General features: G+C 53.2%; 1 protein-coding gene across 1 annotated transcript; it reads left to right on the plus strand.

The window, feature by feature from the left end:
- Positions 1 to 1,437: 1,437 nt before the first annotated feature.
- Positions 1,438 to 12,564, plus strand: LOC129200982 (electroneutral sodium bicarbonate exchanger 1-like; the record flags this gene model as incomplete). The annotated part of the gene is made up of 18 exons (XM_054812219.1): positions 1,438 to 1,485; positions 2,857 to 2,938; positions 3,618 to 3,752; positions 4,219 to 4,354; positions 4,564 to 4,724; positions 5,215 to 5,403; positions 5,541 to 5,629; positions 5,750 to 5,890; positions 6,835 to 6,981; positions 7,319 to 7,341; positions 7,759 to 7,933; positions 8,067 to 8,200; positions 8,875 to 9,120; positions 9,227 to 9,332; positions 10,236 to 10,397; positions 11,117 to 11,230; positions 11,554 to 11,715; positions 12,313 to 12,564. Coding segments are annotated over exons 1-18 (2,502 nt in total), but the record flags the coding sequence as incomplete, so codon positions are not given.
- Between the last annotated feature and the right edge of the window lie 405 nt (positions 12,565 to 12,969).

Consider the following 12,969-nt stretch of genomic DNA (forward strand, 5'->3'; position numbering starts at 1 on the left):
GCAGGAGGTGCTCCAGGCACCGGAGCAGAGATCCCCCTGCAGCCCATGGTGAAGGCCATGGTGAAGCAGGCTGTCCCCCTGCAGCCCATGGAGGAAGGATGAGGGGGTGCAGAGATTCCCCCTGCAGCCCATGGAGGAAGGATGAGGGGGTGTAGAGATTCCCCCTGCAGCCCATGGAGGAAGGATGAGGGGGTGCAGAGATTCCCCCTGCAGCCCATGGAGGAAGGATGAGGGGGTGCAGAGATTCCCCCTGCAGCCCGTGGAGGAAGGATGAGGGGGTGCAGAGATTCCCCCTGCAGCCCATGGAGGAAGGATGAGGGGGTGCAGAGATTCCCCCTGCAGCCCATGGAGGAAGGATGAGGGGGTGCAGAGATTCCACCTGCAGCCCGTGGAGGACCCCACGCCGGAGCAGGTGGAGGCACCTGAAGGAGGCCGTGGCCCGTGGGAAGCCCACGCTGGATCAAGTTGCTGGCAGGACCTGTGGACCCGTGGAGAGAGGAGCCCACGCCGGAGCAGGTTTGCTGGCAGGACTTGTGACCCCGTGGGGGACCCACGCTGGAGCAGTTTGCTCCTGAAGGTCTGCACCCCGTGGGAGAGACCACGCTGGAGCAGTTCGTGAAGGACTGTAGCCCGTGGGAGAGGCTCCATGTAGGAGCAGGGGAACGATGAGAGGAGTCCTCCCCGTGAGGAGGAAGAAGCGGCAGACTCAAAGATTAATTAGAGTTGTACATTTTTTATCTTTGCTGGATGCCTTCGCAGTTCAGGGGGAGTAAAATGCCACCCCCCACCCCCCCTCATTTGCTGAAACTTTGGCTTTTGTTTGCCTGTCACCACGCACTTTCATTGCTCTGGTTTAAATTCTTTGGTGGCATCTCCGTGTGAGGCTCGCTGCGATTTCGGGGATGCTGTGGTGGCCGGGGAAGGGCGATGAGATGCTCGGAGCATCTCGCCACGGACCCGGAGGTCCCCACTTGTCCCGTTTCCTCCCACGTTTGCTCCTGAAGCTTTAAAACTTAATAATATAAAAGCAGCGGGGGATCTGAGCCGCCCCGTAACGGGTATTTTCCCAAGGGTTTGCGCCTCAGTCGTATTTTGGCAGCTTGTGCTGTGAAACACACCAAAACGCCGCTTATGCCTTTCGCCCCGGCGTTTACACCCCATTTCTCTCCTCCGGGTAGGTTTGGTTCAAAACAGAGCTGGTTTCTCCCCATCCACTAAGTTTTCCAAGCAGGATGAGTTTTGGGGTTGCGTGGCTTTAAATAACCGCCCATGCCCAAGATTCCGATTCCAAGAAACGGTCACTTTTTGTGTACCTGGAGTTGGTACACAGCGGGCGACACTGAGCTCCTCTCGGTGAGGGTTACTGCGGTGTCCTGGGGGGGGTCTAACCCCCCTTGATTGATCCCCAAAACCCCAAAACCGCTGACCGACGTCAGGATGAGCCAGGACGAGGGTTACAAAATGACGCTGCTGGAAGAGTTACAGGTAGGGGCTCTGCCGAGGGGCCCAACGTCCCCGATGCCCCCCCACCCCGCCCCAAACGGTTGGAAACCTCTCCCCGAAATCCCGTCGGCATTTCCCCGGAGCGCAGAGGGATGCGGAGGGGGGAGATGCTTTGTGCCGGGGAGGGCTCCCGGCGGCAGGTTCAGCGTCGTTGGTCGGAGTACGGGGGCAAAACGGTTTCTAAGAGAGACGGAGACTTTCCTGTGTCACCCGCGGGGTGTTTGACTCCCAAACTGCCCCGTGTATTCCCACTCCAACACCCACCTAATGCGCTCGAGCTTGTGATTTTGTTTAAATCGCGATTTTTTTTTTTTTAAAACTGCGATTTTTTTTTGAAACCGCGATTTTTTTCTTTAAACAGTAATTTTTTTTTTTTAAATTGCAATTTAAAGCGATTTTATTAAGCCCTTTCATCCCATACCTTTTCCCGGCTTGGGGTTTGGAGTTTCTTGGGGTTGGTTTTTTTGGGGATTTTTTTTTTTTTTTGGCAAAACCAAAGGGGAGCAGGATGCATTTTTGCTAAGAGGGGACGGAGGGTGGCGGAGGCCGTCATCGGAGAGAGGACAGGAAAGCCACGGGCGCGTGATAATCCGGCTGCCGGGTTACGTGGGCGAGTCCCGGGAGCTGGCGGGGAGTTAGCAACAGGTCGGCTCTGAAATTAATACTCGGGGACCAGCAAACTCGTTTCCAGACAGGAGCGTTTCTTCCTCTTGTTCGTTAAATTAACTGGTGCCTTTCCTGAGCATCGCTGCTGCGCGGTGGCAGGTGATGCTGTTCAGTCGAAGCAGGAATTTGGGGGATAAAAAGCAGATTTCACGTTAGTGTTTGCAGCTTAAATCGTAACAAGTTATTTATTTTCTGGCTTTGGGTTTGTTGTTTTTTTTTTTAATTAAGTCTTTTTGATTAATGCATCATTATTAGTACAACGGGCAGCATCTGCCAGCGCAGCGTTTGAAGTTTTATTTTAAATTATGGGTTTGGTTCTTTTGGGCTGTTTCCCAGTGCCCGGTGTAGCTCTTGCTTCTTGAATTTCGTCCAACAGCCCTGACAGTTCCCCAAGTTTTCTTGGTGTTTTGCTCTTCTTCAAACTTCGGTTTCAGAAATCGAGCAACTGGGTGCAAATCTCGGAGGGGTTTTTTGGGGGTTTTTTTTGTGTTTGAACGATGCTACGGGCTGTTTTATTGGGTTATGGGAAGAGAAACCTCCTCCAAGTCCGTGCTTTTAGGGCTGTGCCTGGAGGAGGAGGCACGCGGAGGCGTGATGCTCGTGGATTTGGGTGGACGCGGGGGTGGACGATGGCCGGGAGGACGTAAGGGAGCTCTGCACAACTTTTCCCTTCTCATTTCTAAACAGGGAGATGACGAAGAGGCAGTGATTGACCAAGGAAGAACGAGCAACGTCGTCAATATTCACTATGAGAAGGAGGAGTTGGAAGGTGAGTCTCTGCTGAGATCCTGGTAGAGGAGCCGCCAGCCCAGCGCCTTTTCCTGTCGCACAAAGTCCCTGCGACGTCCCTTGCTTGGCGTACGCGTCACGTGCAGCAAAACGTGGCGTGCTTCTAAATAAATAAGCACAGTTCTTTTCACCTTTTTTAACGTGACGGCTTTTAAACAGAGGGAGAAAGCCCCCGTGGAGGCCATGGTGTGAGTTTTAGCCACGGGGCTCTCCAAGCCGGGAGCATAATTTGACGGCTGCAGACTCAGGGCTGTGGTTTTCTTTTTTTTTGTTCTGGAGTTCATTATCATGGGACTGATTTGATCTTCTCTTGTCGCCTTGCGCCATACAAAGATTTTCAAAATAATTACCTTTTGTTGCTGCTCAACGAGCAATTCTGAGCGTTGTCCAGCTGAAGCTGGACTTTGAGAAGAGGTTGGATACTTTCAGGGCATTTTAGATGATCGGGAACCATCACTTGTTGTTGCTCTCTCGTTGCAAAGTTTGAGTAAAATAGGCTTGGGAAAAAAGGGCAGGTCTGTGACGTTCAGGGATCCAGTTAAAAGAAAATTAAGAGAAGTTGATGTTTCCTCCTGGGATGGCTGCACTGATTTAATTGCAGCATCTGCGTCAAGTGTCTCCGCGGTATCGAGAACGATGCAAACGCCGCTTTTTCGCAGGCCACCGGACCCTGTACGTGGGCGTGCGGATGCCGCTGGTGAGGCAAAGCCAGCGGCATCACCGTCCCCACAGCCAGAAGCATCGGGAAGAGGAACGGGAGAAGGACTCTGCCCCGACGGAGCAGGGCTACCACTGTAAGTCCCGCCGCAGCGTTCACTGAACTCCTCGGGGCTACGTGGGTGCTGGGGTCTTCTGCAAGCAGGTCCCCGTGCCGGTTTGAGTGGCTTGCTGTTCCTCCGAGGGAAAGCGGCATCATTTAGCAGGACCCTCTCTCTTTTCCCAAACTTTCCTCTTTCTTCTCTTTTTTTTTTTTTTTTATTTTTTTTTAAGACAGTTAAATGCATAAAGGATTTAGGCTCGCCTTCCTCAGAGGGATCCTGGCTTTAAAAATGGAACTGTGGGGAAGGGAAGATGCCCATCCTTATGCAGAGGTGGATTAGATGCTTCTCCTTCTCTGGGGCTCTGTGCAAGCCTGGACAGAGCCAGGGCAGAGGGGCCAGCCCGATGTTTATGGTGCCGATCGATGCCCGCTTTGCCTATGAGCGTGACGGGCCGTATTCGGGCACGGTAACGGGACGGGGCTTTGCCTTCTGCCCCCAGACACTCCGTCCCAGCGAGTGCAGTTCATCCTCGGGACCGAGGAGGACGAGCAGCACGTTCCCCATGACTTGTTCACCGAGCTGGATGAGATCTGCGTGAAAGAGGGTGAAGATGCCGAGTGGAAGGAAACGGCAAGGTAAATCCCCGCTGCCGGCCGCGGTGGGAGAGGAGTCCCCTCGCCGGCAGCGCCCGCGGGCTCTGCTTTCCGCTCTCCGGGACTTTGGCAAAGCTTTTGCAGGTGCCGATGCGAGGAGCCTTCTCTCGCCGCCCTGTAGCTCTGTTAAAGGGGTTGCGGAGCTGAGGCCGTTTCCTCGCAATGGGGCTGATCGCGCCTGATGTCCGCAGGTGGCTGAAGTTTGAGGAGGACGTGGAAGACGGCGGCGAGCGCTGGAGCAAGCCCTACGTGGCCACGCTGTCCTTGCACAGCCTCTCTGAGCTGAGGAGTTGCATCATCAACGGGACGGTGCTGCTGGACATTTGTGCCAACAGCATCGAAGAGATTGCAGGTACCGCGGGCGCCGCGTCTCTGCGGGAACGGCCGAGCTCGGTTTGCCGCGGTGCCCTCCGCTCCCGAATCAAACCCTGCCCCAACGGCGCGTCCTTTTCCAGAAACCCCGCTGTGTTTTTAAGTTGGTTTTGGATGCAGGCTGGGCGTGCAACAGTCACACCAGCTTTTTCTGGTGTGTTTTTTCCAGCTTTTTTTTTAAATGTGTAGAGTCAGACAGAAAGGCCAGACGGGGCAAGAAAATTGCATTATTTCGAATGGGAAATAATTATCTTAGCAGAGTGATGAATAAGCACTTTGCTCGTGTTTTTTAGCAAAAGAAACTTCTTGCTTTCGCTGCAAAGGCTGAACTGTATTAAAATGTCTTGCTAAGCAAGGCTGGGCCTGTGTCAGGGGATCCTGCGTGGCACAGCCTTCCCCCGGGGGCTTCGGGGCTTGGGACCTGGGGGGGTTTCTGCTCTGACGGCTTCGTTTCCCTTTGCCATCCCCAGATATGATCCTGGGCCCGCAAGACCAGTCCACGGAGTTTGACGAGCACGTGCGGGCAAAAGTTCGAGAAGTCCTACTGAAGAAGCATCACCATCAGAATGAGAAGAAAAGAAACAACCTTCTTCCCATCGTCCGCTCGTTTGCTGATGTGAGCAAGAAGCAGTCAGACCTGCACCTCCTTGACAAGCCAGGTGAGGGTTCCTGCAGGGTTTGGCACCAGGTGAGGGTTCCTGCAGGGCTCTGGTCCCATTCGACTTGTCCTGGCAGAGGAGAAGCATCCCAATTGCTCCTTGTCCGTCTTTCTGAGTGTCTTTCTTTTTCCTACCAGCCCAAACACTCACCCCTCATCCTTCTCCTACCACTGCAGAAGCTAAAAATGGGGTGAACCACGAGAGCAACGCGATGGACTTAAGCAAGGTGAGACGCTCGTAGCTATCTTATGCCTTTAGGGCCAGATTTGGTCTTGCAAATTTGGCTGCAGAGTGCTGAGGGCTTTGCTTTTGGGGTATTTGCCTGAAAATCGCTTGTTGTGCCTAGGCGCAGCTGCATTTCATGAAGAAAATTCCCACCGGGGCTGAAGCATCCAACGTGCTCGTAGGAGAGCTGGATTTCCTTCGCCAGCCCATCGTGGCATTTGTCCGCCTGACCCCGGCTGTCCTCCTCTCGGGCATGACGGAAGTTCCCATCCCAACAAGGTCTGAACGAGAAGCACAAAGATTTTATTTCAAAAAACCCCCACCCAACGAAAGAACATCAAGGTGCATGCATCAGTTTGGCGTCCCAAGGGAACAAGGGCAGGGGGAGCGAGGACATTTCTCCCACTCGCATCCCTTCCCTGCTGTGTCTTTCAAACCCCTTGGCCAATTTTAATGAAAATTGGCCCAAAAATTAAATTTGCCATCGGTTTTGGTGAATTTCAAATTCCTGGCGGAGTCGGTGAGCCTACGTGTCCCCTCTGGAGCTGCGCTCGGGGCTGGGGGCTCCCAGGGATTTCCTTGGGTGTCCTTTGAGCAAGGACACGTTCTTCTCGCTCATTGTGTTTTTCTTGCCCAGGTTCCTGTTTGTTTTGCTTGGACCAGAAGGCAAAGCCCATCAGTACCATGAGATCGGCAGGTCCATGGCTACTATCATGACGGATGAGGTGCGAGAAGAGAGAATTCCGGGTCATTTTTGGTTTTCTTCAGCTCTCTGCAGTAGTGAGGAAGAGGATTTGCTTCCCAACTGCCCACACCTCTCCAGATAGCCCACCCCTCGTTCACACGCCGAAGCAAACGCACGGATTTGTATCACCCCACCTCTTGGAGGTTGAAATCCCACCCGGTGTGCATCCTGCACCTCCCCGGGGTCCCCAGCACCCTGTCCCCAGTGGTGGCGTTGCCAGGGCCAGTGAAACTTCCCCGCTTTGAGCAAAAGGGTATGGTGTGCCATGAGGGATGGGGACCTCGTGGAGGACATGATTACAAGTACCGTGATGGACAGATTTTTCCATTTGGGGGAATATTTCCTGCCATTACAAGCAGGAAATTTGGGGAAAATGATCTTGCATTTAGCCAGGAGCTTACCGTAGTGCTTAGGACATCGGAGATGGGTTGGCCTCTGAGCAGGTTGTCTCCTGTCGGCAGGTTTTCCGTGACGTTGCCTATAAAGCCGAGAACCGGGCTGACCTCGTGGCCGGCATCGACGAGTTTCTGGATCAGGTCACGGTCTTGCTGCCAGGAGAATGGGATCCATCGATCCGAATCGAGCCCCCGAAAAACGTCCCTTCGCAGGTGGGTGCTGCGGCGGAGGGAGGCGCGAGGGGGACGGGCAGGCCGGCGGCCGGCCGGCCGGGGATGCTGTTCTGGGACCCAGATTCACCAGGTCCCAGTTTGACGCAGTCACATACCCAGACCAGAAGCCCAACAAGCCAGTGGTTACGAATCCATAGCTTTGGCTTATTTCCTTTTTAACAGGGAAAAAGGAAGATGCCAGGAGCTCTCGATGACAGTGCTTCTCACAGCAAGCCAGAGAAACACAGTGGTCCTGAACTGGAGCGCACGGGAAGGTGTGAGCTTTAATAGTTTGTGGGGTTTGTTGTTTGTTTTTTTTTTTTCTCTTTGCCTCTAGAATCGGAGCGTGCACCTTCCCTTGTAGCAGTTTTCTGGGGTTAGTTGGTTCAGTGAAGGGGCTTCACATTACCAGCTCGGTCCCCTGGGCTGGGCAGGTGAGATCTGGGCAGCTGGGCTCAGCCACAGCACCACTGCAGACAGATTTTCTTGATTTGGGGTGGAAGCAGCTGTGTAAATACCTCCAGGGAGAGCTCTGCTGCTTCTCCAAGCAAGGGACAGTTGCAGTAAGAGGGGATGGGCTTTCAGGTTTGGTCCTTTTTCTTTTTGTTGGAGGGGTTTTTTGTGCTTGCTTGGTTTCTGCCGGGTATAAAACGGCCGAAGGAGACTGCTGCTGGTTAGCAATGAAGGTTACTGTCTGCTTGGGCTTGTCCTTCTGCAGCAAAACCCCCTCTGTGTGGTCTTGCAGGGAAACAGTCTATTTGTTTTTCCTTCCTCCAGGCTCTTTGGAGGTTTGATCCTGGACGTGAAGCGCAAAGCCCCGTGGTTCTGGAGCGACTTTCGGGATGGTCTGAGCCTGCAGTGTCTGGCGTCCTTCCTCTTCCTCTTCTGTGCCTGCATGTCCCCTGTCATCACCTTCGGGGGACTGCTGGGGGAGGCGACCGACGGCCACATCGTGAGCAGCTCTCTTGGGTGGCGTGGGGGAGCGCAAAACTCATGCAAAATCTTCGCTGCAGTGAATTTGCTTTGGGTTTTTTCTTCTTTTTCCCATTGATTTATTTCCTCGCCGCTGCCTCTTCCCTGGACAGAGTGCCATGGAGTCACTGCTGGGCGCATCCATGACCGGCGTGGTGTATTCCCTCTTTGCTGGCCAACCTCTCACCATCCTCGGCAGCACTGGACCCGTCCTCGTGTTCGAAAAGATCCTCTACAAATTCTGCAAGTAAGGCCGGCTGCCGCGGCCGAGTGCCGCGAGAGCCTTCAGGAGGCACTGGTGGAGAAAAGATGTTTTTCTCGTCTTTTTCTCAGTGAGAGTTGTTAGATTTCAGTTGTTTTCTGTGTCGCAGACGTTGCACGCTGCTGCTTTAGTATGTGATGGTGCAAGAGCCCTTGGTCTCTGAAGGATGGATGAGGTTGTTTGGGGTTTTTAGGGTTAAAATGAAGCAGGAAGAGGAGAAGCCATAAGGATGGGGATCCTTGTGTTGTGATGAGTTTGATGTGAGATGAGACACCCTGATTGCAATTCAATTTATTCTTCAGCCCCAGCTTGCTGGTAGCAGGTGACTGGGTGCAAAATCAGCTGGGGTTTTGGTGTTAGGGCATGGGGGTGATGTGGGAGGACACCACCTTCCACAAAGGGCCCTGACCTCAATTAGCCTCCAAGGCCTTAACACAAGCTAATTGTTAAATAACAATCATGAAATAATTGGCCTCTCCTCCTGCAGGTCCGCACCCTGCACCGCAGCCCCAAGGCTGTCTGTAGTAGGACATGGAAAGTGCATTTACCACCTGCAGCCTTGACGTGCTCCTAAATTGCTCGTGATTTTCCCCGAAGGAAGGCACGGCTCGGCGCCTCTTCCTGGCCTTTCCAGCCTTTGTTTGATTTTGGTTTCCCAGGGAGTACGCGCTCTCCTATCTCTCTCTGCGGGCCTGCATCGGGCTGTGGACTGCCGCCTTCTGCATAGTGCTGGTGGCCACCGACGCCAGCTGTTTGGTGTGCTACATCACCCGCTTCACCGAAGAAGCCTTCGCCTCCCTCATCTGCATCATCTTCATCTACGAGGCTCTGGAGAAGCTGAGTCACCTGCGAGAGACCTACCCTGTGCACATGCACAGCAAGCTCGACTTCCTCACCGTCTACTAGTGAGTTTTTCTTTTCCTCCTAAAAGGCTGCTGCCCCTTGGCAGGAGCTCAGGGCTGCACCTCCATTGCCTTTCCCTCACCCTCGTCTTGGCTTTTCTCCTCCCAGCTGTAAGTGTGAGGCACCAAGCCATCCCAGCAACGCAACCCTGCGTTTCTGGGAGAGCAACGAGATCAACGTGTCTGGCATCGCCTGGGAAAACCTCACGGTGACTGTAAGTGCCCCAAGCCACTACTTCCGCGGCCGCGGGGTCCAGGGGCATTCACATTTTGCAAAAGTCAGAGCCCTTCGGGTGATGAGGGGCTTCAGACTGTGCTAGTGCTGCTCTGCAAAGGCATTCTTTAAATCTAACGTGTGGTTTTAACCCGCTTGGTCCTGGGAAGGAGAGTCCACCTTGTCCCCCCAACATCGTGGGTAATAACTGTCCTCCTTGACCCTGTCGCAGGACAATTTTTCTGACCAGGAGCAAGGTTAAGTGGGTGGTTTGATTCTTGTAGAAGTTGGAGGACTTAAGTTCCTGCTTGAAGGTAGTCCTTAGCTTCCTTACTTGGTTCCTAAGAACTCCAGTCCTTGCTTGCTTACTCAGCACTGTCTGTAGGTCCATGCATAAATTTGCACGTCTGAGCAGCCTCTCGGGCTGCTGTTGCTGGAAGCAAAGCCCAGGCATAGGATGGGAGGCTCTTCAGGACATCTTCATCCCCTCTTGGCCGTGTCCTGGGAGCCCTTCGCTGGGAAGGGACGATTCGTCTCTTCTCCTTTCCTTCCGCGGTTGTCTTAGCCCTCCTTCCCTGCTCCCTCTTTCTCTATCCCCAAGAACTTCCAGTGTTTCCTTCCCCTCTTGGCGTCTTCTTCAGCCACGGTTGCCTGCCATTCGAGCGGAGGATGTGCCATGGGTCTGTGATATGGTGTCCCATCACATCTCGCCTCTCCGCTCTCCTCTGTGCGGTTCGATGTGTCACTTGTTCAGCTGCTGCTCATTCAATATAAATCTCCGTCAGCAGCAGCAGCAGTTACAAGGTCATGGATCTTGGACCAAGATCCTCAAAAGCCCCGAGTTATCCCAGGTTTCCTTGCCGCACGTGCACTACCTTTGTGTCCTGACGCTCTGTTTCTCCAGGAATGTCGGTATTTGCATGGAGAGTTTCACGGACCTGCCTGTGGACGCAATGGCCCCTACGCGCCTAATGTCCTCTTCTGGTGCTGCATCCTCTTCTTCTCCACCTTTGTCCTGTCGAGCTTCTTGAAGAAGTTTAAAAGCAGCCGTTACTTCCCAACCAGAGTAGGTAGAAGATGGTGGCCGGCAGCAGTCTCCACACTCATTTCCCAAAATGGCTTTCCCGGAGCGCTAAGCAGTATTTGCCACCGCTTGGTCAAGCTGGGAAACATTGACCTTGAAGGCCAAACTCTCCAGCAGCTTGGATGTCCCTCCCTCGTTTCCATGAGTGCTAAACGACCGTGGCGTTTCCCACCTGCCTCGCGACCTGCCCCCGAGCGATATTTTGCTCAGGCAGTGGGAAAAGAGGTCTTCCAAAGTTGTGGGGGTTTATTTGCCTTTTTTTTTTTTTTTTTTTTTTAACCTTCTGTGCATTATGCTCAAGGGGAAAGTTGGTTCAAATGAGGAGCTGCCATAGGAAAAGACACTTTTTCTTCCTTTTGAGGAACATACGATGCCTCAGTGCGCCTTATTCCCATTTTAGCTGTGAGCGTGGCTGCAGTGGCAGCCATCTGCTTCCTTATTTTTTAATATTTTTTTTACTTAAGGTTTGAATTCAAACAACCCTCTTCCACCTAATTAAACTCTTTTTTTTTTTATTGTCTGACACCAGCTCTCACAGAGACAAGCACAGCAACAGTAGCTAACCAAGGGATTTGGCTGCATGTCCTCAGAGTGGTGGGATTTTGTTAACCAGCCTTAATGTTGTTGATGTCTCTCATTTTTCCATCTCATGTTGCGGCCCCCTTTGCGATGCCCCTTTCAGCTCTGGTTTCTTGCCCCAGGTGCGGTCCACAATAAGTGACTTTGCTGTTTTCCTCACCATCGTCATCATGGTGCTCACTGACTTCATGACTGGGATCCCGTCACCGAAGCTCCACATCCCCCATATGTTCAAGGTAGGGGGGGTGTTGTGGCACGGAGCGGGTTTCACCAGGGCAGGACAGGGCTGAGTCTGGAGGAGATGCTGGTGGTGTGACCATCTCCTCCTCCACCTCCAAGTGCATCGTTTCCTCCTGGATATGAGAAGACAGCCCCAAAACTAGGTACCTGCAGGAGAAATAGCTACAGGTGCTTGCAAAGAGGATGCTGGCACTGCTGAGCCCCGGGGTGACGTGAAACCAGGGCTGGGAGATGCTGTGACACGGGGATGGAGGGGAAAATCCAAGCCGGTGAAGTAGCTGGGCTGGGAGACGAGGCTGATGTGTGTGCTTTGTTGCAGCCTACCAGAGACGACCGCGGGTGGTTCATCTGCCCCACAGGACCCAACCCTTGGTGGACGGTGGTGGCTGCGCTCATCCCAGCTCTGCTTTGCACCATCTTGATATTCATGGACCAGCAGATCACTGCTCTTATCGTGAACAGGAAGGAGCACAGGCTGAAGGTAAGGGGCTGCAGGAGACAACCCCATCCCCAACCCGCTCTGGGCTGCAGGTACGGGGAGAAGCTCCAATTCCAAATGCCTTGTGAAGGCATTGGTTTGGAACAACGTCAGGCAGCGTGGCAAGATGGTCTCCTGGCTTAATGATGACACAGGGAGCAAACGACAACAGGGGAGTTCAGATGAGCAATCTTTCGGAGGAGCATATTAAGCTTAGAGCGTTGTAGAAGCACGCTTTTGTTTTAAAATGTCAGCAGCAGCTGGGGAACGAATCATTTTGATGTGCTGCCAGGGATAACTGAGAGTCATATCTTACTCGCAAGTGGTAGAAATGTCTTTATGAATGAAAAATAGTAAGGTGGTTTTTTTTTGTTGAGAAGTAGATACAAACTCCCCAAATCCACTTTGTCTGAACTGCTGCCGGATTGTCATGCAAGGTGCTTGCGCAAAGACTGGATACATCCTTATTTGTTTCCAGTTCGTGTTTTAAATTTTCAAGACGTCGACTTGAGCTCAAACAGGGTTGTTTGGGTCTGACTTGCGACGTTGTCCTTGCTCTTGTCCCGTGAGATGCTCTGTTTCTTGTTTCGCTCCGCGCAGAAAGGATGCGGGTACCACCTGGACCTCTTCATGGTGGCCGTGATGCTGGGGGTGTGCTCCGTGATGGGGCTGCCGTGGTTTGTGGCTGCGACCGTCCTGTCCATCACCCACGTGAATAGCCTCAAAGTGGAGTCTGGCTGCTCAGCTCCAGGAGAACAGCCCAAGTTTCTGGGGATACGAGAGCAGAGAGTCACTGGCTTGATGATCTTTGTGCTCATGGGCTGCTCAGTCTTCTTCACTTCGGTGTTAAAGGTAAGAGGAAAATGGAAACCACCCAACAACCGCGAGCTTTTTGGAGGTTATGCAAAACTAGTCCCCTTTCTCCAGGCCTGAGTAGCTGTGGAGCAGAGGAGGAGGTGATCCCAAACCTTGGGGCTCGATCCGTGGTGGGAACCACCCTCGGTTGCACTTTCCAGCCCTTCAGACCCCAGTTTGGCACGCTCGAGCCAAGCGAGCAAGCCAACTGCTTGGATTTTCAGATGTCTTTCAGGCCCACCCGTGTTTATGGGTTACGATGAAGCGTATTTAGAGCAGTACCTCTGCTCTTTCAACCAGGCAGCATGTTATCGGTTGCAATTTGTTCCCCCAGATGCCTCGGAACAGCCGTTCCCAGTAGCTAAACGCGCTGAAATCGTCCCCGTGGGCTTCCTTGCGTGT

This window comes from Grus americana, unplaced genomic scaffold (assembly GCF_028858705.1).
Source record: "Grus americana isolate bGruAme1 unplaced genomic scaffold, bGruAme1.mat scaffold_735, whole genome shotgun sequence".
NCBI classification, from domain to species: Eukaryota; Metazoa; Chordata; class Aves; order Gruiformes; family Gruidae; genus Grus; species Grus americana.